General features: G+C 52.4%; 1 protein-coding gene across 2 annotated transcripts; it reads right to left on the minus strand.

Annotated features, from left to right (window-relative positions):
- Positions 1–241: 241 nt before the first annotated feature.
- On the minus strand, positions 242–18,761 carry POGZ (pogo transposable element derived with ZNF domain). 2 transcript variants are annotated; one of them, XM_077191952.1, is made up of 18 exons: positions 18,340–18,761; positions 15,465–15,589; positions 14,382–14,557; positions 13,721–13,829; positions 12,980–13,159; positions 11,961–12,173; positions 11,533–11,642; positions 10,865–11,175; positions 10,437–10,591; positions 9,778–9,878; positions 9,371–9,517; positions 7,514–7,645; positions 6,568–6,722; positions 5,902–6,042; positions 4,969–5,028; positions 4,452–4,564; positions 4,137–4,161; positions 242–3,373 (listed from the first exon to the last, which is right to left on the minus strand). In XM_077191952.1, exons 2-18 carry the CDS (start codon positions 15,586–15,588, stop codon positions 1,852–1,854), a joined length of 3,774 nt encoding a protein of 1,257 aa, XP_077048067.1. In that variant the 5' UTR covers position 15,589; positions 18,340–18,761; the 3' UTR covers positions 242–1,851. The 2 variants fall into 2 exon arrangements, with proteins under 2 accessions (XP_077048067.1, XP_054509198.2); XM_054653223.2 differs by having other exon boundaries at positions 7,514–7,648; positions 18,340–18,760.
- Positions 18,762–18,885: the final 124 nt, after the last annotated feature.

The following is an 18,885-nucleotide window of genomic DNA, read 5'->3' on the forward strand; positions in this document are numbered from 1 at the left end:
GGATTTTTCCTCAAAATCCCAAACCCGGAGGGATTTCGAGGCCACAAAAATCCAATTAAAATGGAATTTTTCCCCTCCCCATTCCCAAAATTCCTCTGGCAGCATTTTCCCAACTTCTCCTTGAAAGAACCCAGGAATTCTCCACAGAAAAAAACAATTAATTAAATCCAGGATTTTTCCACCCAAATCCCATGGGAATGAAGGAATTTTTTCCACAATAAAAACACTGTTTATTTATAAATCCATTTCCCTGCTTTTATTCCACATTTTCCACTCCTGTACAATTCCATGATGATCCATATTTTTTTTTTTTATTTTTAAATTTTATTTATTTTGAATATTTTTTTAATTTTTTTTTCCTGTTTTTCTTCCGGGAAAAAACCCAAAAAAAAAAAAAACTCCACAAATCTTATGGAAAAACAGGTGCCAGGTGCCTCTGGAATTTGGGAATTCCAAGAATTTTTAAAATAAAAAAACAAACAAACAAAAAAATTTCCCAAAAAACATGCAAATTCCGGTAAAAAATCGGAGCTGGCAGTGAAAAATCAACCCAAAATCTTTTTTTTTTCATGGATTTTTTTCGGGTTTTTCGTCACAGTTTTAGTCACAAATCCCAGATTTTTCGACCCTAAGGAAGGTGGGGTTTTTCCAGGATGGTTATTTTTTAAATAAAGTTGATAATTAACAATCCAAAAGGGGGGGATCCAAGGAGAACTTGGGGTTTTCTACCCCTCCAATGGGAAGGTTTTGGGGAGAAATTGGGAAAATTTGAGTTCCTGGGGCAGGAAATTGAGTTTTCCTGGGCAGGAAAAGCAGCGCCAATCCCAAAAACTGCTGGCGTGGATGGTGGCTCCACAATTCCCAAGCCAAATTCCCTCAAAACTCCCTAAGGTTCCACCAAAATTCCACCCAAATTCCCAATTTCCATTAAAAAAACCCCAAAGTAACGGAATCTTCGCAGCCAATCTGAAGGAATTTTCTGTAAGAAACAGGGATTTTTCTGGGTTAAATTCCAAAAAAAAGTCAAGGAAAAAAGAAAGAAAAAATTCCCCCCATTTTTTTGGGAGTTAAATCCAGGGACTTTTTGTCTTCTTGGAAAGAAAACCGGGCACAAACGACGTCAAATTCCCACCGCTAAAAACCAGGAATTATGGTACAAGTGAGGTAAAGAAAATTCCCAAAAAATATCCACCCACGAGAGAGAATTCCAAGGAAATACCAACACAGTGAATCCAAGTTTGTTTTTTTGTTTTTTTTCAGTTTTTTTTAAATTTAAAAAAAAAGAAAAAAAAGTCACGAAAATCCTCCCAAAAAATCGGCGGAAACAGCAAATCCGGAAAAATCCCAGAAATCCGCTGGGAACTGGGATCTCATCTCTTTGTTCCAAAAACTGGGAATGTCCTTTGTTTTGGGGCCAAAAATTTGGGAATATGCTTGGGTTTTTGGGGCTAAAAAACGGGAATATCCTTTAATTTCTGAGGTGGGTTTGGCTCTCCGAAAATGGGGAACATCCTTTCATTTTTGGGGCCAAAACCAAGGATTTCCTTTAATTTTGGGGGCCAAAAATAGGGGATATCCTTCAATTTTTGGGGCGGAAAATTGGGAATAGCCTTCAACTTCTGGGACGTGTTGGGATCTCCAAAAAACCAGGGAATATCCTTTAAGTTTTGGGGGCCAGACACTGGGAATATCCTTCAATTTCTGCGGCCAAAACCTTGGAATATCCTTCAATTTTCGGGCCCAAAACCAGGGAACACCCCTTCCACTGCTGGCGCTCCTCGGCCTCTCCAAACCCAGGAATTTCCGGGATGAATCCATCCCATTTTTTTTTCCTTTTTTTTCTGGGAATTCTCAAATTTCCATCAGCTCCAAGTCCGCCTCCTCGAAGCCGTAGAAGGACTCGGCCTCGCTCTCCCCCTCGAAGAGCCGGTGCAGGATTTCGGGGTCGGCCTCGGGGTCGTCGTTCTCCGGGAATTCCGGGGAGGATTCCCGGGTTTTGGCGATTTTCAGCCTCTCCTCCATGGCGGCGATCAGCTCCTCCTGCTCGTCGCCGTTGCGCCGCGGGGATCCCGAGGCCCCGGCGGGCCCTGGCAGGACGCTGGCCACCAGGAAGGATTTCCGGATCAATTCCGGGCAATTCCCGAGCACTTCCAAGGCTTCTCCCAGCCACCCCAGCAGCAGCTGGAGCAGCGCGGAGGAGTCGGAATCCGCCAGGTCTCTCGCCCGCTCTCTCCATTTTTTGTGGAGGAAATTTTTCAGGGACCTCTTGACGCACACGTCCAGGGGCTGGGCGCGGGAGCTGCAGCCCGCGGGGATGACGGCCGGCAGCGCCCCGGCCGCGCTGAGCACGGCCAGCACCTCCTCGGACAGGTGCGTCCGGTGGCAATCCAGCACCAGCATCCCTTTGGAGGCGCCGCCCCGGCACTCCGTGTGCTTCCTCCACACCCGGGCCGCCCACAGCTCCATGATCTCGTCGTCGCCGCAGCCGCTCTCCTTGGACTCCAGCAGGATGGATTTGGGCAGGGCGGTGGGGCAGGGCGGGCGGCCCCTGGAGATGACCAGGGCGGGGAGGACGCCGCCGTCGGCCAGCAGGGTCAGCACCAGCTCACACCAGGGCTCGCCGTTGCCCACGGTCTGCAGCGCGCTCTCCTTGCGCTCGTCGCTGCCCAGCACCTCCGCGTCCAGGAACAGCGAGATCTCGTCCACGGCGGCGATCATGGCCGGGGGCAGCTCCTGCGCGTGGATCTGGCGCTGCACGAACTCGATGAAGGCCCCGGCGTTGCCCTGGATCTCCTTGGGCAGGGGGTGGGCGACGCCGCGGCGCGTGTGGGTGCTGAGGTGGTGCCGCAGCATGAACCTCACGGCCCACTCGTAGGAGATCTGGAAGCCCCCCTCCAGGGCCCTGCCGATCTTGGTGGCCTTCTGGAAGAGCGTCTCCTCGTTGACGGGCAGCTGCTGCTCGCGCTGGGTCAGCACCCACTCGGCCAGCTTCTCCTCGGCCTCCAGGCTGAGGTATTTGCCCTCGGGCAGCTCGGGGCGCTCGTCCTGGAGGGCCCGGCAGCGGCGCAGCCAGCGGCGGATGCGGCGGGGGGGGCTGCGGAAGTGCCGCGCCGCCTGCTCGGGGCTGGAGCACAGCGCGAACAGCACCACGCGCAGCTTCCGCACCGACAGCGCCTCCTTGCGGCCGGGCTCGGGCTCGCGCTGCGCGGGCTCCGGCGGGCTCGGCGCGGGGGCGGCCTCGGGCGGCGGCGGGGCCGGGGCCGGCGGAGGGTTCGGGGCCGGGGCTTGGGGCTTCTGGGGCGTCTGGGGCTTGGGAGGCGGAGGAGGGGAGGGCGTTTGGCAGGGAGGGGGCTGAGGCGTGTCCGGGGGGTGCCTGGAAAACACGGCGAGTGGGAAAAGTGAAATATTTGGGGTGTTCGGGGATTGGGAAAAAAGGGCGAGTGGGAAAAGTGAAATGTTTGGGGTGTTCGGGGATGGGGAGGAAAGGAGGAGTGGGAAAAGTGAAATATGTGGGGTGTTCGGGGATTGGGAAAAAAGGAGGAGTGGGAAAAGTGAAATATTTGGGGTGTTCAGGGATGGGGAAAAAAGGGGGAGTGGGAAAAGTGAAATATTTGGGGCGTTTGGGGATGGGGAGGAAAGGGGGAGTGGGAAAAGTGAAATATTTGGGGCGTTTGGGCATGGGGAGGAAAGGGGGAGTGGGAAAAGTGAAATATTTGGGGTGTTCGGGGATTGGGAAAAAAGGGGGAGTGGGAAAAGTGAAATATTTGGGGTGTTCGGGGATGGGGAGGAAAGGGGAGGGAAAAAGGAGAAAAGGAGAAAAAAGGGAAAGAAGGGGAAATGAGGGCAGAAAAAAGGAAAAAAAATGGGAAAGGGGGGAAAAGGGAGAGAAAGAAGAAGGGGGAAAGGAGGACAAAAGGGGGGCAAGGAAAAAATACAGGCAACAAAAGGGGGAAAAAGGAGAGAAAAAAAGGGAGAATAAGGAGGGAAAGGGAGAGGGAAAAGGGGAAGGAAAAAGGGAGGGAAAAGGAAAAACAAGGGGAGGGAAAAAGGATGGAAAAGGGAGGAAAAAAGATGAGAAAAAATTCGCAATCCCATGGACTGGGAGGGATGAGGATAAACAGGAATTTTTGGCTTACCTGGAATGTGATATCCAAGAAGGCCCTGGAATAAAACAGAGTATTCCCAGTTTTCATTCTGATTCATTTGAGGTGTTTTAGGTTTTTACTTCTATTTAATTTTATTTAGAGGAATTTGGGAATTGTGGGAATTCCTGGAAAAACTGGAATCAAACCAAGCTCCCTCAGGAATGAATTCTGAATTTCCATCCCATTAAAAAAAAGTAAAATTAATTCAGTTTATTCCCAACCCAAGCTCCAGAATATGAAGGTTTCTTGGATTTTGGCCAGAATTCCAGGTTTTTCCCATTTTCCCGGTTTTTTTCCCAGTTTTACCTTGGACAATGATGTTGCTGGACTCGTGGGAGGGGTTGAACACCAAATGTTTGGCCATGGAGTCGCCCTCAGAGGTGACGAAGAGGCAGGAGGAGCATGAGAGCCTCACCCCGCTGGGAAACGGGAAAAAAGAGAGAAAAATGGGGGACAAAGGGGAAAAAAGGGAAAAGAGGGGAAGGAAAAAGGGAGGAAAATGGGAGGAGGAAGAAAAATAAATAAACTTTATTATCAGATATAAAAATGTGTCCAACCCCTCATTAATAATTAAATCATTGATAACTAAATCATTACTATCAATTGTTTCTTGCTAGTAATTAAACTAATAATAATTAAAATATTGACAATAATTGAAGATTAAATAATAATTATTAATAATTAAAATGTAAAATTCCCCCCCAGTGGGAATGGGACCCATAAATCCCAAAATCCCTGGATTTTCCCCCAGAGTGAAAAAGGTCAGGAATTCCCGGGGGCTGGAATTCCCCTGGAATGGGGATTTGGGGAATTTTTTCCATACCTGGCCGTGTAGTTCTTGAACAAAGCCAAATATTTGGGGCTTTTCCGGGGAACGTGGTTGCTGGAGAGGGAAAGAGGTGGGCAAGTGAGGGATAAGCTGGAGAAACGGCTGTAAAATCACAGAAAACACCCCACAAATAATAAAAAATCCCCCATAAAACACTGGAAAACTGCTCAGGAGCCCAAAATTGTTCCCAAATCCCAGATTTGTCCATCCTTGATCATGTGGTTGGCGTAGGCATGGAAGCAGCAGGAATTCCTCTGGTTTTGCCCTGTTTTGGCCCATTTCCCCCCCGTTTTGCCCCGTTTCTCCCCCGTTTTTGCCCAGTTTCCCCCCATTTCCCCCCCGTTTCTCCCCCGTTTTTGCCCATTTTCCCCCCATTTCCCCCCAAACCCCGTACTTGATCATGTGGTTGGCGTAGGCACGGGAACAGCAGGAATTCCTCTGGTTTTGCCCCGTTTCTCCCCCGTTTTTGCCCCATTTTCCCCCCATTTTGCCCCAACCCCGTACTTGATCATGTGGTTGGCGTAGGCGCGGGAGCAGCAGGAATTCCTCTGGTTTTGCCCCATTTTTGCCCATTTCCCCCCCGTTTTTGCCCATTTCCCCCCATTTTTCCCCATTTTCCCCCCATTTCCCCCCAAACCCCGTACTTGATCATGTGGTTGGCGTAGGCGCGGGAGCAGCAGGAATTCCTCTGGTTTTGCCCCATTTTTCACCCATTTTTCCCCATTTTCCCCCCGTTTCCCCCCAAAACCCCGTACTTGATCATGTGGTTGGCGTAGGCGTGGGAGCAGCAGGAATTCCTCTGGTTTTGCCCCATTTTGCCCCGTTTCTCCCCCGTTTCGGCCCATTTCCCCCCATTTTTGCCCATTTTCCCCCCATTTCCCCCCGTTTCTCCCCCGTTTTTGCCCATTTTGCCCCAAACCCCCGTACTTGATCATGTGGTTGGCGTAGGCGCGGGAGCAGCAGGTGCTGTAGCGGCACAGCGAGCAGTGCACGTAGGTGGGGAAGTGGTTGGGGAAGTCGGGGATCTCGAAGCTGCACTCCAGGCACGTCTGCCGGCCCAGGCCGCTCCTGGGGCAAAACACGGCAAAATCCATCAAAAGCAGCACTTTGGGAGGGCCTCGGTGGGCGGGAGAGGGCATGGGAGGAGTTAGGATGGGCGTTTGCTACAAATGAATGATTATTTAAAACCAATCAATGTTAATGAACTGATTTTAAATTATCAATAGTGTCAATATTCCGGGACAGAATTCCAGCTGCACCTTTCCACACCAACCTCAGAAATCCTGGTTTTTTCCCAGAATGACACAATTTTCTCCTGAAATTTCCCCTATTTTCCCAGAAAATCACTGATGTTTTCCTGCCAGCTCTCTCGGGGATGCTTCACTGGCTGGGGAACCCCGAAATCCCCACTCTTTCCCCAGATTCCTGTATTTCCCCTGGTTTTCCCTCGAGTTTCCCCAAAATTCCTATTTTTTCCAGGAAAAGCACTGACTTTATCCTTGGCTGGCTCTCCTGAGGATCCCATGGTGGCTAGAGAATCCCAATTTCCCGTTTTTCCCCCAAATCCCCGTTTTTCCCCGGAAAAGCGCTGACGTTTTTTTGCCGGCCCGGCGGGGGGCGTTGCGGTGGCACAGGAACAGGGGCTGGGGGTCGGACGAGGCTCCCAGGGGCGCCGGCTCCGGGCCCATCCCGTGGGGCGGCTCCAGCGGCAGCGAGCGGGGCTGGCCCCGGGACGCGCGGATCGTCACCTGCGGGAGCACCAAAAATCAGGGAAATCCGGATCTTCCACAGGGAATCTGGGCCTGGGACGGATGCCCAGTCAATGCCATGGAACACCCAACCAGCCCCATAAAAAAATCAATTAACTCCAGGAAATATCCAATTAATCATAGGAAATACCCCGTGAACCCCAGCAAGTTCCTAATTAATGCCATTAAATTCCCAATTAATTCCACAAAATTCAATGAATCTCATTACATTCCCAAGGAATCCCAATAAATTCCCAATGAATCCCACCACACACCAAACTCCGTAAGAAATCCACTCAATCCCATAAACCCCTCCCCAAATCCCCCCCTTAATCCCACCCCTTTCCCCATCCCCACCACCCCCAGCCAACAAAAGCCACAGGGATTTTTCCAGGGAATTTTTCCAGGAATTTTTCTGTGAATTACGGGAATTTTTCTGTGAATTTTTTTCAGGAATTTTTCCATTAATTTTTCTGGGCATTTTCCCAGTAATTTTTCCGGGAATTCCAGGAATTTTTCCGGGAATTTTTCTGGGAATTTTTCCAGGAATTCCAGTAATTTTTCCGGGAATTTTTCCAGGAATTTTTCCAGGAATTTTTCCGGGAATTTTTCCAGGAATTTTTCCGGGAATTTTTCCGGGAATTTTCCAGTAATTTTTCCGGGAATTTTTCCGGGAATTTTCCAGGAATTTTTCCAGGAATTTTTCCAGGAATTTTTCCAGGAATTCTCCAGGAATTTTTCCGGGAATTTTTCCAGGAATTTTTCCGGGAATTCTCCTGGTCAGGGCGTGCCTTGGTGCCGGGTTTGAGCCCCTCGAGCTGCTTGGGCTTGCGGAAGGTTTTGTGGTGCTGCAGCTTGTGCTCAATCTTGTCCTTGGCGAACAGGAACTGCAGGCGGCACTTGTTGCAGTGGTACACGCTCTTCTTCTGGAAAAAACCATCAGCATTAATTAATCATTAATTGGTCCGCTAGGCATTATTGTTCATTAGTTAATACCTGTCGTTAAATAGGTATCATATATTGAGTACTGAATGGATATTAGGACTGAAAACTGCACTGGTTGCAGTGGTACACGCTCTTATGGGAAAGAGCAGTAATTAGTATTAATTATTATTTAGTTTTTATTTATTAATTATTTAATAGTTATTAAGTAGCTATCAATTGTTTATTGAGTATTGAACGGGTATTAGAACTGCAGGCGGCACTTGTTGCAGTGGTACGTGCTCTCCTTCTGGAAATAATTTTTTTTGTTATATTATTAATTTGTTAATAATTATTAAGTAGGTATTAATTATTTATTAATTATTAAGTAGGTATTAGTTATTAAGTAGGCACTTTTCCCAAGGAGTTCCCTGGAACTGGGGCTCACCTGGTGCCTCATGAAGTGCTGCTGGAAGGCGCTGCTGTTCTTGAACACCTTGAGGCAATTCCCAAATCCCATTTTTCCCACCCAAACTCCCCAATTCCCATTGTTCCTGGGAATCCCCGCTCACCTGGTGCCTCATGAAGTGCTGCTGGAAGGCGTTGCCGTTCTTGAACACCTTGAGGCAATTCCCAAATCCCATTTTTTCCCCAATTCCCTCCCCAAATCCCGCCGTTCCCAGGAATTCCAGCCCACCTGGTGCCTCATGAAGTGCTGCTGGAAGGTGCTGCCGTTCTTGAACACCTTGAGGCAATTCCCAAATCCCATTTTTTCCCAATTCCCTCCCCAATTCCCATTGTTCCCAGGAATCCCAGCCCACCTGGTGCCTCATGAAGTGCTGCTGGAAGGCGCTGCCGTTCTTGAACACCTTGAGGCAATTCCCAAATCCCATTTTTTCCCAAACTCCCCAATTCCCATTGTTCCCAGGAATTCCAGCCCACCTGGTGCCTCATGAAGTGCTGCTGGAAGGCGTTGCCGTTCTTGAACACCTTGAGGCAATTCCCAAATCCCATTTTCTCCCAATTCCCACCCAAACTCCGTTAATGTTCAGCATTCCCGGGAATTCCCGTTGTTCCCAGGAATTCCCGTTGTTCCCAGGAATTCCAGCCCACCTGGTGCCTCATGAAGTGCTGCTGGAAGGCGTTGCCGTTCTTGAGCACCTTGAGGCAATTCCCAAATCCCATTTTTCCCAAACTCCCCAATTCCCATTGTTCCCAGGAATCCCCACTCACCTGGTGCCTCATGAAGTGCTGCTGGAAGGCGTTGCCGTTCTTGAGCACCTTGAGGCAATTCCCAAATCCCATTTTTCCCCAATTCCCTCCCCAAATCCCGCCGTTCCCAGGAATTCCAGCCCACCTGGTGCCTCATGAAGTGCTGCTGGAAGGCGCTGCTGTTCTTGAGCACCCTGAGGCAATTCCCAAATGCCATTTTTTCCCCAATTCCCTCCCCAAATCTCGCTGTTCCCGGGAATCCCTGCTCACCTGGTGCCTCATGAAGTGCTGCTGGAAGGCGTTGCCGTTCTTGAACACCTTGAGGCAATTCCCAAATCCCATTTTTCCCAAACTCCCCAATTCCCATTGTTCCCGGGAATTCCAGCCCACCTGGTGCCTCATGAAGTGCTGCTGGAAGGCGTTGCCGTTCTTGAACACCTTGAGGCAATTCCCAAATCCCATTTTTTCCCCAATTCCCTCCCCAAATCCCGCTGTTCCCAGGAATTCCCACTCACCTGGTGCCTCATGAAGTGCTGCTGGAAGGCGTTGCCGTTCTTGAACACCTTGAGGCAGTAGGGGCAGAGCAGGTGCCGCGTGTCCTCGTGGATCAGCCGGAAGTGGCTGTCCACCTCCGAGTACAGCGACGAGCGGTACTGGCACACCTGCAAAACCCGGGAAAACAAACCGGGAAAACCGGGATGGGGGCGGGAAATCCAGGGAGCCGGGGTGCTTGAACAGGATGGGGGAAAATGGGGAAAAAATCCCGGGATCTGGGGCATTTCAGCAGCAGGGTGTGGGAAAATCCCAATTAACAGGGGAAAATTCCATCTTTTTTCATACCTGGCACACACAGGGAATAACTCCAGGATTTTTGGGGTGGGAACTGGGAATTCCAGGCGGGAATTCCGGGAGTTTTCCATACCTGGCAGACGTAGGGCATCTCCCCGGGTTTGTGGGTGTCCTTCATGTGCTGCAGGAAGAGCGGCTCGCTCTCAAACGCCCACTCACAGATCTTGCACTTGGCTGCACCAAAGAACAGGGGAAAACGGGCAAAAGTTGGGAAAAATGTGGGAGTTGGAGCTGTGGGGGGAAGGGAGAAGGGGAAAAAGAGGGAAAAGAAGAGAGAAAAGCAGGAAAAGGGGAAAAGGGAAAAAGGGGGAAATGGGAAAAAGCAGGAAAAAAAAAAGAGAGAAGAGGGAAATGGGAGAAGGTGGAACTGGGGCTGGAGAAATGAAACTTGGCTGGGATTTGGAGTGGATTTTGTGGTGACCTTGAGCAACGGCCGAGGGAGGAGCGACAACTTTCCTTCCATAAATTCTCACTAAATCCAGGAGGAAAATCCCAATTTAGGGATAAAAAATTCCCGGAAAAGCACGGCCTAGTGGATTTTTAAGAGCTGTGCACGCTCTCCAGGTGGAACTGGGGCTGGAGAAGTGAAACTTGGCTGGAATTTCGGGTGGATTTTGTGGTGACCTCAAGCAAGGCGTGAGGGAGGAGGGACAATTTTGCCTGTCCAAAACCCCGATGAAGCCCAGAGGAAATTCCCAGGTGAGCCCCAAGGAAAAGCAGGAAAGCACTGACTGCTGGACTCGTAGGGGCTGTGCACGTTCTCCAGGTGGCACTGCAGCTGGAAGGGCGTGCTGAAGTGGCGGTAGCAGTGCTGGCAGATGGTGTGCACGTCCACCTCCCCGTTCTGCTGGTCCAGCTCCACGTGGTGCTTCATGTGGTTCATGAACCTGCAGGGACAGAATTCCCGGAGATTCCCGTTCCCCGTCCTGGGAAAACGCACTCTGTGCATCGCTCCCAGCTGGGTTTGGGCTGTTCATGGATTATTCCTGGCAAATTCCTGGATAATTCCTCACTGAGGCTGCGGTGCCCATGCCCCGACTGCCTGTCATTCCCACGATCCCAGCCCATTCCCACACAACTCCCACAATCCCAGTTTATTCCTGGGTTATTCCCAGATAGTTAATGGATAATTAGTGGATCATTAGCAGATAACAGCTCACCGGATGTTGTTCTTGAGGCGCTTGGTGCAGTGGGGGCAGCGGAAGGACGTGGGCACCCTGGGGCAGGGTGGCACAGCCGCCCCCTTGCCCCCGTCCCGCCCGTAGTAGAACTCATCCACCAGCATGATCAGCTTGGCCTGGGCGGGGTCGGCCCCGCCCTCACCTGGCTCAGGGGCAGCCTTGGGCGGGGTCGGGGGCGGGGCCGGGGCCGCGCCCTGGGCGGGGGAGGGGGCCTTGGCCGAGGGCGGGGCGGGCTCGGAATCCAGGGATTTGCGTTTCTTCAGGAATTCCACCAGCTCCGGGCAGCAGTACTGTGGAAACAGGGTAATTAACGGCTGCTCGCTAATTGGGGCTGGGGTAATTAATGAGAGACAGTGAGCTGGGGCTGGGACAATGAACATGGAGACATTGAACTGGGTCTAGAATGAATCCCCACTTGTTAAAACTGGGTCTAGAATGAATGCCACTTGTTAAACTGGGTCTAGAATGAATGCCACTTGTTAAACTGGGTCTAGAATGAATCCCCACTCATGAAGCCGGGTCTAGAATGAATCCCCACTCGTTAAGCCGGGCCTAGAATGAATCCCCGCTCGTTAAGCCAGGCCTAGAATGAATCCCCGCTCGTTAAGCCAGGCCTAGAGCTCCCCAGTCCTGGGATGACCACTTACACACATGTGGCCCCGCAGCGCCTCGGTGACGCGGAACTGCGAGTCGCACTTGGGACAGACCTTGCGCCCCCCATCCTGGAAATCCAGGCTGGGAATGGGAGAGGAGCTGCCTGCAGCGGGACAGACACGGATCAGCTCCCAGTGCCACCATTTCCACTTCTCCCCTGCCCCAGACACTCATAACCCCAAAAAAATCCCCAATTTTCCCACCCTTTGTCCCACAAAGCCTCCCAAAACTCCTTATTTTTCCCTTTCCCACCACCCTTTATCCCACAAAGCCTCCCCAAACCCCCGTTTTTCTCTTTTCTACCCTTTACCCCAAAAAGCACCTTAAACCAACTCCTGCCTCCCAGGAACCAGAGGCACCCCTCGAACCCCAGTCCTGCCCCCCAGCAGGGTGGAACTCCCCTGCTTTAGGGGATTTTTACCTTTGCGGGGCGCGGCCGAGGCCGAGGCCTCGCCGGCGGGGCCGCGCTGGGCGCTGCCGGGGCTGCTGTTGGGCACGGCCAGCGCGGCGGGGCCGTGCGCCAGCGAGGGCACCGTGCCCAGCGTGTTCACCAGCTTGGCCACCTCGGGGCCGCCGCTGCCGCCGTCGCCGGGCACGCCCGGGCGCTTCACGGTCACGAAGCTGGCGATGCTCACTGCAGGGGGAGAGCGATCCGTGGGGTTCCCACTCAGCCACCTCCTCCGGTTCCCTCCCTGGGGCTTCACCAGAAATGGTTCAGACAAAATTCCAGCAAAATTCCGGCCTGGAATTCTACCCCTGCCACTTGGCCTGGATCTTCTACCTTGAGTCTCCCCCAGGGATGGTTTGGACAAAACTCCAGTGAAATCCCAGCCAGGAACTCCCAAACTGAACCACTTTTTTACCCAAACTGCCCCAGATTCTCCTCATTTCCTAACATGTGAATAAACTCTGAGCCAAAAGCAAACTCAGACCCAGCTCCCAACACCACCCCCTGGCTCCCATGGATTTTTCCATGAGAATTCACGCAGGAATTTGGGCTAGGATCGAGAATTTGGGATAGGATCAGGAACTCGGGCCAGGATCCGGAATCTGGGACATGATCAGGAATTTGGGCCAGGATCTGGAACTCTAGTTGGGACTGGGAATTTGGGATATGATCAGGAACTCGGGCCCAGATCGGGAATTTGGGCTCGGCTCAGGAACTGGAGCAAGGATCAGGAATTTGGGATTTGGTCGGGAATTTGGGCTCGGCTCAGGAACTCGGGCCAGGCTCAGGAATTTGGGATTTGGTCAGGAATTTGGGCTCGGCTCAGGAACTGGAGCAAGGATCAGGAATTTGGGATTTGGTCGGGAATTTGGGCTCGGCTCAGGAACTGGAACAAGGATCAGGAATTTGGGATTTGGTCGGGAATTTGGGCTCGGCTCAGGAATTTGGGATTTGGTCAGGAATCTGGGCCCGGCTCAGAACTGGTGACTCACTCTGCTGGGGCGCCTGGGCCTGGGGCACGGTGCTGCGCAGGGTCAGCGTGGCCGGGATGACCGTGGCGAAGGCGTTGGTGGCCGGCCGGCCGGGCCCGGCGCTGCCCGGCCGCACCTGCGCCACCGGCGAGAACACCTGGGGAACGCCAACTGCTGGTTTAACAAACTGGGTACCTGGGGCTTCAAAGACAAACAGAGAGCCATGATCCAACCCCAGTCCCAAAAAGAGAAATTTGGGATTTACAGCTTTAATCCAGGTGCGAGTAACCCCAAGTTAGGAATCTGTATCTGGAATCCGTCAATCCCAACTGCTGGGTTAACAAACTGGGTACCTGGGGCTTCAAAGACTAACAGAGAGCCGTGATCCAACCCCAATCCCAGGAAATATGGGATTTACAACTTTATTTGGGATTTACAGCTTTTATTCTTATTAATGATAATTATCATTAATATTATTAATGATGATAACCTGGCACAAGGGTGATGGGGCCCACCTGGCCCATGGGGTTCTACACTGGCCCCTTGTCATTGTTATTACTATTGTTATTATTATAAACGATTATTAATGCTATTATTATTATTATTATTATTATTATTATTATTATTATTATTACCTGGCACAAGGGGGATAGGCTCACAGGGCTCTGCACTGGTCACACCTCATCACCATCATCATTATTAGCATTATTCCCATTACCAGCTGTTACTGGATGGTTCTCATTTGATTAATGCATTAATTACCTGGCACGAGGGTGATTGGCCGGACGGTCTGGCCCTGCTGGACATTGAGCACGATGCCCACCTGGTTCATGGGGCTCTGCACAGGCCGGACGTTCTGCACCGGGAACCCCTGGAACCCAAGGGATGCATCAGCCCCAGAACTGTCCCAAACCAACCCAAAACCATCCCAACACCAACCCAAAAACCATCCCAACACCAACCCAAAAACCATCCCAACACCAACCCAAAAACCATCCCAACACCAACCCAGAAAATAACCGCTGCAATCCAACAGATCCGTCACCCTCGGGCCATTCCTGAGGGAATTCCAACCCCAAAAAATATCCCAGACAAACCTGAAAATCACCCAGGATAAGAGTTGGGTTTTGGGGCTTAGGATTGGGATTTAGAACTGGGTTTAGGATTTGGGTTGGGATTTAGGATTAGGACCAGGACTGGAATTTGGGGTTCAGGATTGGGGTTCAAGGAAAACAAAACCTCTGGAGGGTTTGAAGTTTTGTTGAGCCAAACACTCAAAGGGCTCCAACCCCCATCCCACAGCCCGGGGGACTTTGGCGTGACAGGAAAAGCAGCACCCAAACCGGAGCGAGGAATGGGAATTTTTCCCAGGAAAGCAGGGTTTTCCCGGGATTCCCCGGGCAGCGGTGGGCCAGGAGCTGACCTGGGTGGTGATGAAGATGGGCTGGGTGCCCGCGGGCGGGTTGGTGCCGTGGTTGGCGTTCTGCATCAGCTGCACCGGCCGCAGCAGCGGCTGCGTCACCACGGCCCCCAGGCCGGGCGCGGGGCTCTGCGCCAGCAGCAGCGACTGCCCGCCCGGCTGGACGGCAGCATTCCCGCCTGGAAAAGAGCCCACAGCCATGGGGAAACGGGGAAAGGCAGGGGGAAAGGGGGGGGAGAGATGGGGGAAACGGGGAAAGGGCAGGGGGAAAGGGGGGGAAAAGGCAGGGGAATATGGGGGGAGAGACGGGGGGAAAGGGGGAAAGGCAGGGGGAAAGGCGGGGGGAAATGGCAGGGGAATATGGGGGGAGAGACGGGGGGAAACGGGGAAAGGGCAGGGGAATATGGGGGGAGAGACGGGGGGAAAGGGCAGGGGGATATGGGGGGAGAGCCAGGGGGAAACGGGGAAAGGGCAGGGGAATATGGGGGGAGAGACGGGGGGAAACGGGGAAAGGGCAGGGGAATATGGGGGGAAACACAGGGGAATATGGGGGGAGAGCCAGGGGGAAATGGGGAAAAGGAAGGGGAATAGGAGGGGAAAACGCAGGGGAATATGGGGGGGAAACACAGGGGAATATGGGGGGAGAGCCGGGGGGAAAATGCAGGGGAACATGGGGGGAGAGACGGGGGGAAAGGGGGAAAAACACAGGGGAATATGGGGGGAAAGCCAGGGGGGAAAGGGGGAAAAGGCAGGGGGATAGGGGGGGAGAGACGGGGGGAAAGGGAGGAAAACTCAGTGGGAAAAGGGAGAAAATCCAGGGGAATACAGGGGGAAAATCCATGCGAAAATAAGTGGAGGAAAAAGGGACAAAATTAAGTGGGAAGAGAGGGATAATCCATGAGAAAATTCATGGGAATATGGGGGGAAAAAAATCTGTGGGGAAAGGGGAAATGTAAGTGGGGAAAGTCAGTGGGAAATATGAAAAAGTCACTGAGAAAAATGGGAAACATCGGGGAAAAAAAGAGACAATGAAGTTGGAAAAGGGGGAAAATTGGGGAAAATGAAGTGGGAAAAGGGGGAAATGACCTGTGGGATTTTTTTCCATGGAATTGTAATCCTCCACCACGGAGTCCTCGATGACGTCGCTGATTTTCTGCCATGGCTCCAGCTCCTCCTCCTCGCATTCCATGAAAAGGTCCGTGTCTGCCATCCTGGAAAAATGGGGGAAAAAAGGGAATTTGGCACTAAAAAACTCACAGGGATTTTTTTTCCAAAGGAAGGAATGGGAATAATGGGTCTGGGTTGGTTTTAGATCCCAAAATTCCAAGGGAAAACAAAGGGAGCTAGAAATTTTCAGATTATTTCTGGGGTTTTTTTCCAGGGAAATTTGTGGAAAATTCTTGGATTTCACAAAAAATTGCAATTTTTTCCTTCCTCTCCCATTAGGGAATTCCTATGTTATTTCATAGGAAATAACATAGGAATTTCATTCATGTTACAACATTCCCATGTTATTTCATGGTTTTAAAAATTTTAAATCAAAAAAATTTAAGATTTAAAAAAATGCCAAAGGATTTTTGGTTATCCCGAAATTCCCAGTTTAGAATAGGCAGCAGGAGCTTCAGTTCAGGGGGCTTTTTATTAAAATTTGAATACAATAAAAATAAAAGCGCTGGGAGGAGAATTCCAAGAATTTTGGGATCAAAGGAAAAATTTGCAGGGATAAAAATAAAAATTAACCAAGAGCTTCCCAATCTGGGAATTCTCTCCATTGCTTCAGCCTGGGATGGGGGGAATAGTGGAAAATTTTCCTGGAATGGGGGAAAAAAATGGGATTTTGTTGTCTCCCATCCCACAGGCAGAACCTTGCAATGCTCTCCTGCCTCTTCCCAAAAAATTCCTCATCTCCAGGCCTTGAGAAGCTGGAGAAATAATCCCAAAAATATCAGGAATGGTTGGTTTTCCTTGGCTTTGAAGTGGATAACACACCCAAATTAGATGTTAATAATAATTACTAATTGGCAGCCCTAAAACACCCAGGAATTGGGAAAATTCTGGGAATTTTGAGGAATTTGTGAAACAAAATGCAAATTTCCTTTGGGACTTGACCCTTCACCTTCCCACCCATAAAAAAAAAAAAACAAAAACAGGAAAAACCTCATCTCGTTAATTTATCAGATTTAATTTCTGCTAGTTAATCATTAAAAGCCTCTAAAATCCTTTATTTTGATGTTTAATTTTTTTTTATTATTATTATTTTTTCCAGCACCTTTGGGAATTTTTCTGGTGGGATCCCTCCCATCCTCTGCCCATGCTGGGATCAGGTGAATCCGAATAAAATCCAGTGAATCCAAATAAAATCGGGTTTTTGGGAAGCAGGATCCCATCCCTCCCCAGCTCCCTGGCACATCCGAGCCCCAGGGAATTCCAGCAGCAAAACCTCAAGATCTGGGAATTTTCAGAGAAGCAGCCTCGGGAGGGTTTTGGGGATGGAATCCCAAATCCTGCTGGAGGGAGGGAATTCCTGAGCCTCTCCCAGGAGTTTTGGGATCCCGGCTTGGGCAGGGGAGAAAATGAGGAGCTTTCCCATTTTTTCCTGCTTGGATCCGGGAGGGATGAGGGGATGGAGCTGCTGCTGAGAGTGACAGGAAAAACTGGGAAGAGGGGTGGGATGGTGATCCCAAATCCCTGAGGAGAAGGATGGAAAACCCACCCCAAATCCCTGAGGAAAGGGATGGGATGGAAATCCCAAATCCCTGAAGAAATAGGTGAGATCCCTGAGGAAGAATGCTGGGATGGCACTCCTGGATCTCTCAGGAAAAGGCTGGGACACCAATCCCAAATCCCCGAGGAAGGAGACTGGGATGCCAATCCCAAAATCCCGAGGAAGGAGACTGGGATCCCAATCCCAAAATCCCAAGGAAGGAGACTGGGATCCCAATCCCAAATCCCCGAGGAAGGAGACTGGGATCCCAATCCCAAATCCCCGAGGAAGGAGACTGGGATCCCAATCCCAAATCCCCGAGGAAGGAGACGGGGATCCCAATCCCAAATCCCCGAGGAAGGAGACTGGGATCCCAATCCCTGCGGCCGAGGGGCTCCCTCCCCTCACGGCGCTGGACAGGGGCACTCACTCAGCGAAGGTGAAGCACCAGCAGGGCCAAGGATGATGGGGGGGGTGGTCTCACCCTGCAAACCGCTGATCCCAGACCCTCCCCTTTTCCTCAGCCTCTCCTAAAAACCGGGAAAAGGCCGCTTCTCCCGAGAACTCCGGGAAAAGCCCCCCCGCACACCCTCAGCGTATTGTGACGGCTAAGAAAGAGAGGGAAAAATAATCCCTGTGCCCAACATGGCCGCCCACCAGCGAAGAAGCGCCGCCAAAGAGAGGAGGGGGCGGCAGCACCGGGAGACGGGGGAAAGGACGGACACGACCGCCCCTTCCTCACCCCGGCGGTGGCGACCGGGGGGCGACCGTGAGAGAACCGTGAGGGGACCCCCGGTATGGCGGGAGGGGGTGCGCGGAGGGAGCGGCGGTGGGGCCGCATCACCACCGCCCCCCTCCCCTAAGGGCGGCCGCTTCACCGCGCCCCCCGGGCCGTGAGGGCTGCGCGCGGATCCCTCCGCGTCCCTCAGCGCCCGCCCGGGCCCGGCGGGAGCGGCCGCCGGAGCCGCCGCGGCTCCTCCCCGGCCCCTCCTCGGCACCCCGAGCCCTCCCTCCTCCTTCTCCTCCTCCTGCTCTTCGCCTCCTCCTCCTCCCGCCACCGCTTTGTGTACGGCGCGCTCCGGCCCTGCCGCCCCCCCCTCCTTCATTCCCTCCTTCTCCCCCATTCCCGGGCGGTTCGAGCCGGTTCCACCATCACCGATCCCCCCCCACCATGTCCATCTCCTACCGCCGCCGCTGCCACCCCCGGGGGGCCTCGCCGCCTTCATTCCCCCCCCTTCCCCGCGCCCCCCGCCTCACCTTCCACAGCGCTGCCGCCGCTCGCTCCTACGGGGCTCCGCCGCTCTCCGGGCGAGGCGACCCGCAGGGCACGGGGGCAGGTGGCATGAGCCCTCCCCCTCACACTTGGCGGGATGCTGAGGAGGAGAAGGAGGATGAAGATAGTAATGAAGAAGAAGAAGGAATTATCCCTGGCTCTGCTCGCCCTCTGTACGTTCTGCCAGGGGGCGGCTCCGTGCTTGGCGTGCGTGTGGGTTTTTTCCCCCCCCCTCCTCTACTTCACCCCTCACGGAAAAGGGGGGGGATAAGAAAAAAAAGGTCGTCGGGCCCGGCGGGCTGATACAGGCGCGCGGCGCCCGCAGCCGCACCACACACACAACACACACACCACACACACAAAAAGGGGACCTGGCCGGCGGAGGGATACCGCTGACGTCACTTCCGCCTGCGCGCGGTGACGTCACGGGGCCGTACCCTGAGGCGGCTGAGGGAGGGAAGGGGAAGGGCGGGAAAATGGCGCCGCTGGGTCGCGACCCCCGCCCGCCCCTCGCGGTTCTTCGCCTCATG

The sequence above is a fragment of the Agelaius phoeniceus genome, chromosome 31, assembly GCF_051311805.1.
Source record: "Agelaius phoeniceus isolate bAgePho1 chromosome 31, bAgePho1.hap1, whole genome shotgun sequence".
Lineage (NCBI taxonomy): Eukaryota > Metazoa > Chordata > Aves > Passeriformes > Icteridae > Agelaius > Agelaius phoeniceus.